The sequence below is a fragment of the Tachysurus fulvidraco genome, chromosome 25 (assembly GCF_022655615.1).
Source record: "Tachysurus fulvidraco isolate hzauxx_2018 chromosome 25, HZAU_PFXX_2.0, whole genome shotgun sequence".
In the NCBI taxonomy this organism is placed as follows: Eukaryota; Metazoa; Chordata; class Actinopteri; order Siluriformes; family Bagridae; genus Tachysurus; species Tachysurus fulvidraco.
The window spans coordinates 15,456,319-15,470,442 of record NC_062542.1 but is presented as its reverse complement, the minus strand read 5'-3'; the positions used below and the strand labels follow the sequence as shown (position 1 = coordinate 15,470,442).

Below are 14,124 nucleotides of genomic sequence, written 5' to 3'. Positions count from 1 at the left end.
CGAACACTCAGAGCCAAGCATCATAAACTTGAATTGTATTCAGTGGACATTATTTATGTTTGAACCTCAGTATCCATGAACACACCTCAGCATAATCACAGCCATTCGGAGATCATTAGAACAGATTGTGTGCAGATTGTCATTGTCTAGTGTGATTCTAAGTCTGTAACACTCACATGGTCTTAGGAAATATGTGTGTATTGCAAAAATACATTTTATTTGAAAGTCTTTTAGTGTAGGTTCAGTATTGTCTTCCTCTGTAGGATGTCATGGGCTTGATTATGATAAAAATGAATTAGGGTGATGTGAAAGAAAAGCATTGAAGCACTTACAGTTTTACTTTCATTAACTCTCATTAATCTATTTAGTTTAAACATTTTGATTCATCAGTTTTGTACTTTCTCATTCACCATAAAAGTCCCCGTGCTCGAGCTGTTACTATAGAAACCGTGACGCATTAAAAGGAGCGCATTGATATGAACATGAGCAGTTGTCAGAGCTGCTGTTATATATTATAGATTTGTCAGTGTGCTCAGTATTAAATGAGAGACTTCTGTCTGCAAAGAAATGTTTGAACTCTGTTGATATTTCTATTTGATGATTTCGGCTTTCCTCTTTGATTAATACAATGACTCGAAACACACTGTTTATCAGCTTGCATGTGCCCACCGTTTATGTCGGATGCCAGTGTGCCACCAGTTCATAGTGGTGCCTTTGTGCCGCGTTGCATCATGGGAGCCGTGCAGCACCTGTGCACGGGCGGGCGCGGGCATTGAGCGCGCGCAGCGCTGCTCCCGCTCAGCTCGGGTTTCTCCGCGCACCGACAGCGAGGCATCGCTCCGGATTTTTCCCCCGCAGGTTGATTTGTCCAGCGACTTGCTGTATCGACTGCGACGGGGAAACCACACGGGACCAGGAATGAGGACTTTCCCCAAAAACAGAAGCTGCGATGTTTACAGCGTATCCGGTTTAGGACACTGTGGAAGCGCGGACTCACCTGTACAGGTAAGAAAGGTCCCGAGACGCGTAGCAGTGTGACATACAGAGCGGTTTGCGCTCCTAAAGGGAAGAAAAAGCAGCATATTGTTTTTAACATCATCACTTCAGCAAGTGCGCTTTTTGTTTTTATAATTTTTTAAAAAAATGTAACTCCATTTGCAAGTCTCAGGATCTGAGAGTCGTGACATTTCAGTGTAGGACTGATGAGAGATTTGTTTACTGAAGTGAAATCTCAGTCACACAGTTAGTTGTCATGTTAGTTGGGAAAGATGATGTTTCAGTCCTGAATGTCAGACGGTGGAGAGGTGACCTTACCGGGAAGGGCCGTGGGAACGTGGACCCTTAGAGTTAGTGTGCGCACAAATCCACAGGGAGACCTCACCTGGTTATCTCTCTCTCTCTCTCTCTCTCTCTCTCTCTCTCTCTCTCTCTCTCTCTCTCTCTCTCTCTCTCTCTCTCTCTGTGTCTCTCTCTCTCTCTCTCTCTCTCTCTGTCTTTCTCTCTCTCTCACTCACTCACTCACTCACTCTCTCTCTGTCTCTCTCTGTCTCTCTCTCTGTCTCTCTCTCTCTCTCTCTCTCTCTCTCTCTCTCTCTGTCTCTCTCTCTGTCTCTCTCTCTCTCTCTCTCTATCTCTCTGTCTCTCTCTCTGTCTCTCTCTCTCTCTCTGTCTTTCTCTCTCTCTCTCACTCACTCACTCTCTCTCTCTCTGTCTCTCTCTCTGTCTCTCTCTCTGTCTCTCTCTCCTCTCTCTCTGTCTCTCTCTCTCTATCCTTACAAAGAAGTCCAGATTACAGAATGCGGCTATTTAATGTCATTAATTCTTTACGTCTATACATCTATACAACCAAGAGGCCTTTTTTTATACAAACAAACAGAAAAAAAAAACAAATAAATAAAAGTTTTACTTTGTGTAATTTTCCAGCCAAATCTGTCAGATATCAGTATCTCTGTGGGCACATTTGTATCTCATCCACATACCCACAGAATCATATACACACAGTTAACTGTAGACTGAGAGAGAATTCCTGTGTTTGTTCATCTGTACTGCTGGACACAAAGGAACACTTTCATTCCGTAAGGAATTAATTATTTTCATATTTGAAATTATTTTATTTATTTAAATCAGATCTGTTTAAAATTAGATTGAGAGTCACTGCTCATGCATGTATTGTGTGTGTGTGTGTGTGTGTGTGTGTGTGTGTGTGTGTGTGTGTGTGTGTGTGTGTGTGTGTGTGTTTTTCATACATTCTGTGCCACAAGCATTTGGATCTACATATATCCAGACATACTGTGCAAATAATGAATAAACTTAATTGAATTAAATCACGGGCCTTTTTTTTCTTTATCATCTATGCCTTAAATGTTGTGTGCTTTTAGAACATTCAGTTCTCCTGACATTAAGGTGAAGAGTTGTTAATAGTTTATCCACTCAACGGAGAAACACTGGTCTCTCTACAGCCAAGGTTGTGGCAAAAGAAAGAAAAAAGAAACAAATGATGTGGGACACCAACATTCAACCAATTAGGACAAGCAGGCGTCTCGACCTGTCTGCCGATTCACAAAGCTCTTCCTCTTGTTCTTCAGTTTTGAAGACATTGCTGAAGGAAACCCTGAGGGATGTGTTTGTATGTGTGTGTGTGTGTATGTGTGCGTGTGTGTGTGTGGGTGTGTTTTCTTTTTGACCTCCAAAAAAGCTATCGTAAGCAAACCTCTGCAAAAGTGAATCACAGACTGTTTTAACAGTGTTATGCTGTTGAATTGTTTTATTTGTAGGATATTAAACTAAAGGAGCCGAGCACCTTTAACAGTGAGACTCAGGCCGGGTCAGACATCAAGCGGCCGGTGGATAGGAGAGCCACCTTCAGGACATGGCGAAAGTGGGCGCTGGGAGCTGCCCCCCTCATCCCTTTATCCACCGCAGTTGCACTGACTCTCCATTTCTTTGCATGTAAGTTTGTGTGTTGGTGGAACGAGACTCATGAGAACAGTCATTTATTAGTGCACAAATCTGCTTCACATGAATGGCTTTAACGCTCCATGTCTTGCCTCTTCAGCATCCCCGTCTTCCACAGTGTTCTTCCTGGGAGGAAGCTTGGAGTTGTCCAACCTCAGCTTCTCACCAGAGCTGGCCGATCCTTCCTCCACACAGTTCCACCGTCAGTCTCAGGCCCTCGGCCCCTATGTAAGCACACATGCATACTGTACTGTATATAACAGCTGTTCTGTGGGACTTGACATGGTCTCTTTGGAATGCAGCGAACCTCCATAGAGCACTCTACACTGATCCATGTCCTTAGTAGTTTCAAACGTGGAGTCGGCCTGAACTGCGCCTCTTGTGGTGTGCTGCGCTCTTTACTTTGGCCCTTTTTAGATGTAAAGCAGGCTGCGAGTGGGGCCCTCCGAGCTTTCGGCCACTCTGTGGCCCTCTTAAATGTAAAGCCAGCTGTAACCTGAGCTCGTCCTGGTGCAAGGCAGCGCGGTGAGAGCGTGTCCCAGAGGGGAGCAGCCTTTTCAGGGCTGAGGACAAGAATGGCGTTTGTGAGAACCGCAGGACCCAGGCAAGCCGAGTGAGAAGAAGAGCAGGCCCTCAATAAAAACATTGTCTCTGCACTTCCTCGCACAATCAGATGCTCTGTGCCTGTGTACTGAGAGGGCCGAATGCAGAGAGGAGAGGAAAGGTAGACTTAGGAACAGAGAGAAGGCCAGAGAGAGAGAGAGAGAAAGAGAGACAGACAGAGATCGAGAGAGAAAGTGATTAAAAAGACATGAAGGCAGAGAGAATGCGACAGCAAGAAAGAGTTGAGTTTAATAGACTAATATACAAGTGAAAGTAGAACGCTGAGTGTCCCGTCACGTCTTTATTGACCTGAATAAAGCTTCATGTAATGCCTGTAATCTTTTTAATATGAGTGAATGGGCAGGTGTGGTGTAGCTGTGCAAGAGTGTGTCTGTGCTTATTAAAGGTAGTGTGAACCCACTGCCCGCCCCCGCCACCCTGCACTTCAGAATGACATTGAGCTCTGGACAATGGCGCTCTTGTTGCCACGGCTCTTGTTGCTCAAAGCCAATCGCACAAGAACGGGGCCTTTTGTGCCAAGACTGCATGTCTTTGCCGGGGCTACTGATGTCACACCTTGTCTAGTGATGTCACTTTTTCTGTAGCTCTGAAGTCAGGGTGACGCTCTACACAATCTAGATGATGCAAAAGAGCCGGGTGAAACTTGTTACAGCGTTTTCCTTCTTTTTGAACATGAAACGAGGGCCTGTTGTTAATGCAGGTTGGTTACTTCATTATCCCTGTTTACTGCATGGATGGTGTGTAACGGATGAATGATTCTTTGTTGCGGTGCTTTCAGTTCTCAGAGTTATATGAGTCGTCACCCTGGAGGCCATACTACCGCCGCTCAGGGATTGTCGCCTTTAGGTAAGATTTTTTTTTTCCTTACTCCAATTGTAGTGCATCCAAGACAGGTTTAGTGTTGGAAGATGAAAGCACTTAAAGCTATCGGTTTAGCATCATTTAAATCACCACAGAATCAGATAGTATGTGTGAGCTGTATTTTGTGTATATCATCAGTTTTTAAAAATGGAATCCTTTTCTGATATTTTTTTGATTCACGCTGTACACAAATTTTATTACTGAGGCAAACGAGTGAAGTGTGTCTGCAAACATAGTGCAGTATATCACCTTTAAAGTGCATGTATGGATGTTGTGCCTCCATGCTGACAGTGAAGGAGTGAACGGGCTCAATGTTTTCTTCTGGAGTAAATTCTCCACTCCTTCAGCGGCCATCGCGGAGGAGCTACAGAGATCTAAACCTGCGTGGATGCAGCGGCATTTTCCCGGCACCCACAAGGTTCTTCACAGCAGACTGGAGGAGCAGTATTACCTGGCCAAGGATGAAGACACACTAAGACTCCTGGGTGAACCCTCTTAACGTTATGGCGCTACATTTTTGTATTGCGTTGAGGTGTGAAACAGAACCATGATCATTTACAAGATCTTACCTGCAGGTTTGAATTTAGACACTGAGGACGACGACGATGATGATGATATGGCAGATAAGATAAAGAATCCCAACAATTTGCAGAATGGCAAATGGCAGCTTGGAATTCAGGGTAATATCAACAGATTATCTCTGATTTTTTTTTACTCTTTATTTCCTGGTACCTAACATCCTGTTCGGTCCACAGCCATGTCGTTTGACCTCTACGCCAAATATGGCAACAATCGTACACTGAGTTTGGTAAGCCCGAAGAAACCGTATTACCAGTGGAGGCTAAGAGTTCCCTCGGGTCATGTTGTACGGTTAGACGTAGTCACCCTGCAGGGGGCGACACCTGGTAGCTGTTCGGCCAACAAACTCTCGGCATACGACTTCCTGCTCCCTCTTCAGAACAAAATCATTGCCAGGTGTGTATATGATTCTGTTTATATAAATATTCACGTAAACATCGCACTCTGATTTAAAAAGAAAACTGATGTTATATGTTCATCTTAAATCATCGACACATTAATACCCTGTAGGCTAGTTAGCATAAATGCATTTTCTTTGCTAGGTGGTGTGGATTGCCAGTGACTGGATCGTCTCCGGTGATGAAGCTGACATCCTCTGGAAACGTCATGCTCGTCACTTTTTCGTTTAGTCGTCAGAGACATGGCGCCATCTTCAAGGCTTACTTTCAGGCCATACCAAAAGCCGGTGTGTGTGTGTGTGTGTGTGTGTGTGTGTGTTTACCTAGCATGGTGATTTGGATCATATTCATCATCATTGGTTACATGTATAAATCACTTCTGTCATTCCTCTTCACCAGAATGCGGAGGCTTTCTTTCAGCTTGGAATGGTACCGTGGTGTCTCCTTACTATCCTGCCAACTACCCTCCAAACGTGGACTGTAACTGGAAGATCAGGGTGAGTTGAGGCCAGAGATGGTTCCCATGTCCTGACTCTGCTTCTCGGTGTTAGTGCACATGGCTTGTGAACCGTATTCACAGCCAGAGAGGGGATGCTCCTTCTCTGGCCGCTCTTTTGTGCTAGAATGCATCCTTTGAAGGCGGCAGACTCTGGTTTCTCTTTCAGGCTCCGCTGCCTGGATACCTGCTGTCTATAACCATTGTGATGCTGGATATCCAGGACTCACCCACCACCAGCAGCTGCGAGAAAGACTGGCTGGAAATCGGAGGTGTCAAGTGAGTGTCCTGTCTTTCGAGCGATGTTAAGCTTTACGCCTCTGAAGGTTTTCCTAGTGATCCTAGTCGTAGTGTTGCTAGATGCCTTGTGGATTTTAATGTCTGTCATGTCAGTGCATGTTTTTTTGTACTTGTTTGTGGTTGCTCATGCTGGTGTGCGTGTGTACCTGTACCTGTGTAACATCTTTTCCCCCGTGCTCAGGCTGTGTAATCCAATTGGGGACAGCAGCAGGAAGAGGATCTACTCCTCCCCTGTGTTACTGCACTTTCACTCCGACGAGTCTCTGACTCACAAGGGCTTTTACCTGGTGTACAGAGCCTTCTCCCCAGAGAGCAGTGAGCACACTATCCTTTTGTGTTCTCCCAGCGTCTGCTGAATGTATGACAATGTTTGGGCTTTATTTTGCAAAGCGACTTGGCTGTGGTTTCTTCTGTGAAGTGCCTTTGTGCTGTGGCCGTCTTGGACGCTGTTGTTTGTCTTGCGGTGGATGCTTTGTAATGTTTCTGGGCCACTAAAGGTCAAGTGTACTGTTACAATCTTTTTTATAGACTACCAGAGCATGTAATTTACTGTCAGTATTTGCACCGTCCGTGTTTCACTCCAGCGTGTCCGAGGCAGTTCCGCTGTGGAGACGGACGCTGTATTCCTCTGAGAAAAGTGTGTGATGGAGAGAAGGACTGTGCGGACGGCCGGGACGAGGCCAAGTGCTGTAAGTAGGCTTGTGCGATGTTAACAATGTTATCGTCCTTACAGGATATTATGTTGCAACAAAAGCCAGTGATGTTTATCGAAGATTATATTGTATTACCAGACTGGCTGAAATGCTGCCGTATGTTTGTATATCTAAAAAAAAAAACAACAGCTGTTTTTCTCCCCAATAAAACAACCCTCGTGTAAATCAGGAACGATTTGTGTTTAAACTCTTCACATACCGGAAGCCCCTTCTCCTTCCCCAAGTTTCAACATGCTCTCATTTTCTGTTCAGGTGAACGGCGATTATTATAAGTTCAGCAAATTACCTTAACTTATCGGTTAACTGCATTTACTGAACGGGTTTTGTTTCTGTTTTCAGCTGAAAGAAAAAAAAGAGTTTTGAGTAATTGTCAGCCCTGTGAACATTACACAACCAAAGCCTGTTTAAGGGTGCTTTCACACCTGCCTTGTTTAGTACCCAGAGTTCGATCGCTCGTTTGGTGCGGTTCGTTCGGGCAGGTGAGAACGCAGCAAGCGAACTCTGGTGCGGACCGAAAGCGGACCAAACGAGCGTTCCTTGAAGAGGTGGTCTCGGTACGCTTTCAAACGAACTCTGGTACGGTCCGTTTGTGGTGAGAACACGGTCCGAGATCGAATAGACTGACTGCGAAAAGTATTGCACATTTTGGACTAAACCAGGTGCCGTAGGGGTCGTTGGCAATATTTTCGGAAGATGAGAACGTCACAGTTTAGCAAAAGTAACGCTAGCCGCCTCCCGAAGTGTCTCGCGATGCGTCTTCGCCGTTTGCAGTGCATTAAAATGATATTTTCAAGCCGCATCCGCGCTTGACAATATAGATTACAACCACAAACATAATCGCAGCGCGCGGTCGTCTCTCCATGGTGTACTGTACGCTGTATTTTCCTGTATTTTCCTCTTTTTGTTTACTTCCGGAGTTTCGTCGGAATTTCCCGCACGTTTATTCTGACCGATCGAGAAGCGGTTTAGGAAATACGCTCAAAGACATGTGGCCAATGAGTGATGTGGATGTTATCACATGACTGCATTTTGCTTCGTTTCAACTGGTGCGGAACAGAACAATCGGTGTGGTGTGAAAAGGAACCAAAACTGATAAAAAGCAACGTCGGGTCATTTTTTGCTTTTGGTCCGAAACAAATGAACCGAACTATAGATGTGAAAGTTCCTTCAGGCTTAAGGGTTCTGGACGATTCAATTGATTATCTTTTTTTTAATCATATTGCAAATAAATCGCATCTTAGCAAGTGAAAATATATTGAATCTAGACAAATTTATGATTATTTTTAAAAACGCTATTTCTAGACATCTGTACTAATTCCATGTCTGGAATAGTTCTGTTTATTGGCAGATAATTTTGTTCTCTTTAAGTATTTATTTCTAGAATTAACCAATTTATCTACCAATAGAAACAGGAAAATTCTAGAGATGTTCCAGCTCCAGTTGGATTCTGCTTCATGAAGATTTCAGACTTTTAAAGAGAAGATACCAACTCCATGTGGTGTTTGAGGACAACAACCTCCTAATCAATACACAACTGTGGGACTGTATCTGACTGTAGGAAGGACATTACTCATAATAACACTCTCATGTTTATAACAGTCTATAATCACACCCTCCAGTGTCACCCAAATGAGGATGAGGTTCACTTATGTGTCTGGTTCCTCTCAAGGTTTCTTCCTCTTCCATATGGAAGTAATGGAGCTTTTCCTCACCACAGTCGCCTCAGTCGCCTCAGACACATTCATTGGGAATAAATACAAACACATTTAAATATATTTAAGTCTGATATTAATCGTAACCTTTTGTATAATATTAATCGGTATAAATGCATGTCCTATGTTCTGTAAAGCTGCTTTGAGACACTGTCCATAGTTAAAAGCGCTAAACATTCAAAATCAACAGGTTTAAATAATCTCATATTTGGTTTATTGAAATTGATTATATTCCTGATATTTTCACTTGCTCAGATATCCAAGTGTGTCCTGTATATCTTTTTTAGCTTTGTGTCCCTTTGTGTCCCTCCAGCACTCACATTTATCTCTCTCGACAGCAATGTGCAAACCAGGAGAGGTGTATTGTGGGAGCGGGCAGTGCAGACCACATGGAAGCCAGTGTAACCTACAGGCTTGTGGAGACAGCAGCGAGGAAACAAACTGTGGTAATGTAGCCCTTTTCCTCCTCAAGCCCTTTCCCACTCATCACTCCCAAAGGTCTGTTAGCTCTTTTAACCTGTTCCTATTCACCTTATTCACACTTGTGAACAGTTATACGAGTCGTAGCGATTGTAATTACCTGATTGTCCTCGATTCATGTGTCTGCTTAGAGTCTGTTCCCTTCTCAGCAGGTAAATGTTACCACATGTGCTCCAACAAAATATGTCTGCCCAAGTCTTCTGTGTGTGACGGAGTCATAGACTGCAAAGACCGCAGTGATGAACTCAACTGTACAAGAGCATGTGAGTTTAAGGAAAATGGTATATTCACAGAATTTCTGTTGAAGTTGATCAGCAAAGGCATGTTTGCTCTCTACAGTGCGGTTCTGGGGATTAGTACATGGCTTAATCACACGAAAGTTTGGTCGTTATTGTCCTTGTTCAAGTTTTAAGTGTGTTATTTTGTTTGTTTTTTTGCGTGTGTAGATAAAGGTTGCTCGCCGACATCCTATAAATGTGCTAATGGCAAGTGTATCGCGAAGGTGAACCCAGAGTGTGACGGCATCAAAGACTGCAAGGACGGTTCTGATGAGATTCGCTGTGGTGAGTAGACGTTCGCTGTATTTAAATTCTGGGCTGACAGATTTTGTATTAAACACTGCTTCCTGTGCAGCGACGTGAGAGTTTACTCTTCTGACCCAGGACAAGACTTTGGGCTTTATAGCAACACGGTCGATAAATGTATTTTAATCCACATCTCCACACCTCTGTCTTATAATCATATTATTATCAAATTATTATCACATGAGCTACTAATATAATTATATATGCACTGGGTGTCAGGCAAAAAATAAAATAAATCAAATAAATTATTATTTAAAATATGTCAAATAAATTTTTATACATTTAGCATGGAATAAAACAATCTCTCCTGGATTTCAGAGTTTTTTGTGATTCTTACGGCCAAAAAACGCTTCTTTTTTTCCCCAATATCTGTTGATGCAACCTTTAGAGTTGTTATAATATAATATCTCATCTCATCTCATCTCATTTTCTACCGCTTATCCGAACTTCTCGGGTCACGGGGAGCCTGTGCCTATCTCAGGCGTCATCGGGCATCGAGGCAGGATACACCCTGGACGGAGTGCCAACCCATCACATGGCACACACACTCTCATTCACTCACACACTCACACACTACGGACAATTTTCCAGAGATGCCAATCAACCTACCATGCATGTCTTTGGACCGGGGGAGGAAACCGGAGTACCCGGAGGAAACCCCCGAGGCACGGGGAGAACATGCAAACTCCACACACACGAGGTGGAGGTGGGAATCGAACCCCCAACCCTGGAGGTGTGAGGCAAACATGCTAACCACTAAGACACCGTGATCCCCCTTATAATATAATATAATGTAATAAAATAATAAACTGAATCTTGTGAAATCACAAGCAGAGGATTCGTCTTTTAAACTCCTTCCAGTGAAGACATGCGTGATGACATTCTATGAGAGCCGTACTCACGTTCCACACACACGAATGGGCGATAAATATCACAGAGTTTGCAAAACACACCGTATAAATTTATGTTCTAAACCGATATAGAAATAATATTTTTTTTTAGGGAGATTCTGTGTAAATGAGCTTTGGCCCATATTTTTGTCTCATATACATTTAACATTCCACACCGTCATTTTAAGGAATTTGTGGAATGACAATTTTATGTTATAATCCAAAAATGAAAAGAAATAAATAAATTGAGTCAAAGCCATGCTGAACCCAGGTTGTGTACCGTTCTCACTGGAACAGGGTGTGGCACTCGACCTAGGAAACGGGCGAAGATCGTGGGAGGGACGGATGCCCAGGCGGGGTCGTGGCCCTGGCAGGTGAGCCTGCAGATAGAGCGCTATGGTCATGTATGTGGAGCGTCGCTGGTGGGAAGTCGCTGGCTAGTCTCCGCCGCTCACTGCTTCCAGGACTCAGACGCTATCAAGTGAGAAACACTTTGGATCTCGGTGTAGATCTGTAAAGGAATAGACTATTGTGAAATGAACACAATTTCCCGTTACCTCAAATGCAGTCGGTCAACCGAGACGAGACAATTCTTCAGTGATGTCACAGACTTGATCATATGGTTTTGGACACAGTGTCACTTTATCACTTTACAGTAGCAGTATGCGCTAACATTATCCCGAAAGCCATGTTTTCCTTTATAAACCCCAAACCTAGGCATACTTGCAGTGGATTGTCTTATGGTTATGCAGATAAAAATATAATTCCACTTAGAAATGAATTATATAAAAATACTCCCACAATATGTCATGGCTGATGATGTGCAAATGAAGTAAGGGGGAAATTGTGTAAGTGATTTTTTTTTTTAAACAAATAAAAAAAAATATTAGATTTTTTAAAAAACTGTTGGCTATGTAAATAAAAATAATCAATATACACTTGCTGAGCAAATTGTGGACTCGTGCAGATACTCAGATGCTCGTGCCTGGAGGGCCTACATGGGCATGCGAGTCATGAACTCAGCCAGTAACGCTGCTGCTACACGCCAGATCCGTCGGATAGTCCAGCACACACAGTACGATCAGTTCACCTCTGACTACGACATCGCCCTCTTGGAGCTCAGTGCCCCTGTCTTCTTTAATGATTTGGTACAGCCCGTGTGTGTTCCAGCCCCATCTCATGCCTTTACTTCCGGCACCAGCTGCTTCGTCACTGGCTGGGGAGTCCTCACTGAGGAAGGTAAAACTTTTTGTGGGTTTCAGACTACACTTTCTTGTGGTCAGTGGTCTTTCTTGTGGCCCTCTTGTTGTCTGTATGTGCAAGTTGTCTTTCTGGGGTTTTAGGTGAGCTGGCCACCCTGCTACAAGAGGCCACAGTAAGCATCATCAACCACAAAACGTGCAACAAGATGTACGACGATGCCGTCACTCCCAGAATGATATGTGCAGGGAGCATACAGGGAGGAGTCGATGCCTGTCAAGTGAGTGTGTATGTGTGTGTAGATTCTACATATTTACCTGCTCTTCATTTGTGTTAACATGTGTACCCATTCAGGGAGACTCTGGAGGGCCTCTGGTGTGTCTAGAAAGGGGTCGGAGGTGGTTTCTGGCTGGTATTGTGAGCTGGGGAGAGGGATGCGCACGGCAAAACCGGCCTGGGGTTTACACACAAGTCATCAAGTTCACAGACTGGATCCACCAGCAGACTAAAGGCCAGGTGTGACGCGTGAGAGATAAACAGCTTGGATTTCTTCATGATTTGCACACACTCTGTCGTTCTTTACAGACAACCAACCCGGACGCCATGGTCTGTAGTGATACAGCGTACTCCATCAAGTTTTTAAGAAGGACCTCTCTCAGTCCAGTCCTCCAGGCCTCATCTTTAACCACCTCATACGTCTCTGTTTAATAATGCTCTTTTTTTATCATGAACAAAACACACAGTGCACACATTCAACAAGATTTGCAAAGAGTACCGCATATGCTGCATCACTAGTACCATACATTTAATCCTATTAACAGCTTACATGAGATAAATAGTATTTATTAAAGGCCATATAATTATACTACTGTGAAATTGATTACAAGTAAAATAATCAAAATGAGCATAAGTCCCGAAGAATCATGAAGGAAGAAACACAACCAGATGATTTGCTTATTCACTGTAGAAGTATTTACCTTGGTTTAGTCATTTTATTCTCATCATAATAATCCCCTGACTCATGCGGGTAAAAAGATCATACAAACATCAAATAAGATATATTTTGCTCTTTTGTTTAGTTAGCAATATTTAGCTACCCAGATAATGACACTTATATTCTACACACGTGTTTATTTTTAAAGACATATGACCGATTTTCTGTCACGTGCACAACTTAAATGTAGGAGGATTTAGAGAGTTTATTGCTAAACCGAGGGTTCAGATGATTAAAGTGAGACCCCAGGTTTATTAAACTGATTACAGACTCCACAGTTTGGCTGTTGCAGCATTACTGCTGTTACTCGTTCCCACATGAAAGTCGGTAAGAGGAAAGTCTACACCTTCCTGCTGGTCTTTGTCCTTATTTCCTTATTTCCTATATGCTGAACAACCTGAAATCCATGTCAAACGATCACACTTTATGTTTCTGTTACATCTGAAATATTAGACCTATATTAAACAGAGGTGCTATACTAGTTTGACTTTGTTGCCATGTCATTCTGTATGCATGCATAAGTCTAAAAAGCAAAGGGATACGTAAAAGAAATCTCGTATTGTTTTGTGTTCAATAATTGGATTTTTTTTATAGAAATTAAATAAACTCTTCAGGCATTTATATAATAATTCACTGCAAAGAGTACATTTCACAAATAAGTTGTGGGAGCTCTGAGGTTAAGGAATTGGACTACTGAACAGAAGGTCATGAGTTTGAATGCCATGTCTACCAAGCTGCCACTGCTGGGCCCCTGATCAAGGCCCTTAACCCTCAATTGCTCAGTTGTATACATTGAAATAAATGTAAGTCACTCTGGATAAGGATGTCTGCTAAATGCCATAAATGTAAATTACGAGTAGATTCTCAACACTGGAAATTGTCCTCTGTGAGCTTTTTTGTACATTTGAGACTCAGTTACTAATAATTCACTTATTTGTTCATTTATTTGTATTATTCATAGCGTATAAAACGACCCCAATGTCCCACATTCAAAGTCGTAAGGTAACGACTAGGAGCTGCCCAGATATCTCCATATGTCAGCTATAATAATATACGTACTGTTACTATTTCATTTCACATATTAAAGTAAGATTATTTCATATTTTAATAAGGAACTACATTCAGAGAGCTATTAAAGCCAACCAAGCAAAAATAATAAAAAGTAAACCAGGGATGTCCAAAAAGCCTTAATCATTTTTTTACAGCAACTACATTGCTCATTAATCACAACAGTAAACAGGAATATTTACTGGGGTGCTGCTGAGATTTATGTTGTAGATAGATAGATAGATAGATAGATAGATAGATAGATAGATAGATAGATAGATAGATAGATAG

General features: G+C 42.8%; 1 protein-coding gene across 2 annotated transcripts; it reads left to right on the top strand.

The window, feature by feature from the left end:
• Positions 1 to 681: 681 nt before the first annotated feature.
• LOC113658032 (suppressor of tumorigenicity 14 protein homolog) lies at positions 682 to 13,267 on the top strand. Of its 2 annotated transcripts, XM_027170212.2 has the most exons (19): positions 682 to 1,005; positions 2,775 to 2,949; positions 3,056 to 3,183; positions 4,358 to 4,425; positions 4,732 to 4,925; positions 5,016 to 5,120; positions 5,196 to 5,415; positions 5,562 to 5,704; positions 5,817 to 5,914; positions 6,083 to 6,192; positions 6,395 to 6,528; positions 6,798 to 6,902; positions 8,977 to 9,084; positions 9,268 to 9,381; positions 9,565 to 9,681; positions 10,890 to 11,073; positions 11,560 to 11,831; positions 11,936 to 12,072; positions 12,147 to 13,267. In XM_027170212.2, exons 1-19 carry the CDS (start codon positions 682 to 684, stop codon positions 12,312 to 12,314), a joined length of 2,904 nt encoding a protein of 967 aa, XP_027026013.2. In that variant the 3' UTR covers positions 12,315 to 13,267. The 2 variants fall into 2 exon arrangements, with proteins under 2 accessions (XP_027026013.2, XP_027025998.2); XM_027170197.2 differs by having other exon boundaries at positions 8,977 to 9,381.
• Positions 13,268 to 14,124: the final 857 nt, after the last annotated feature.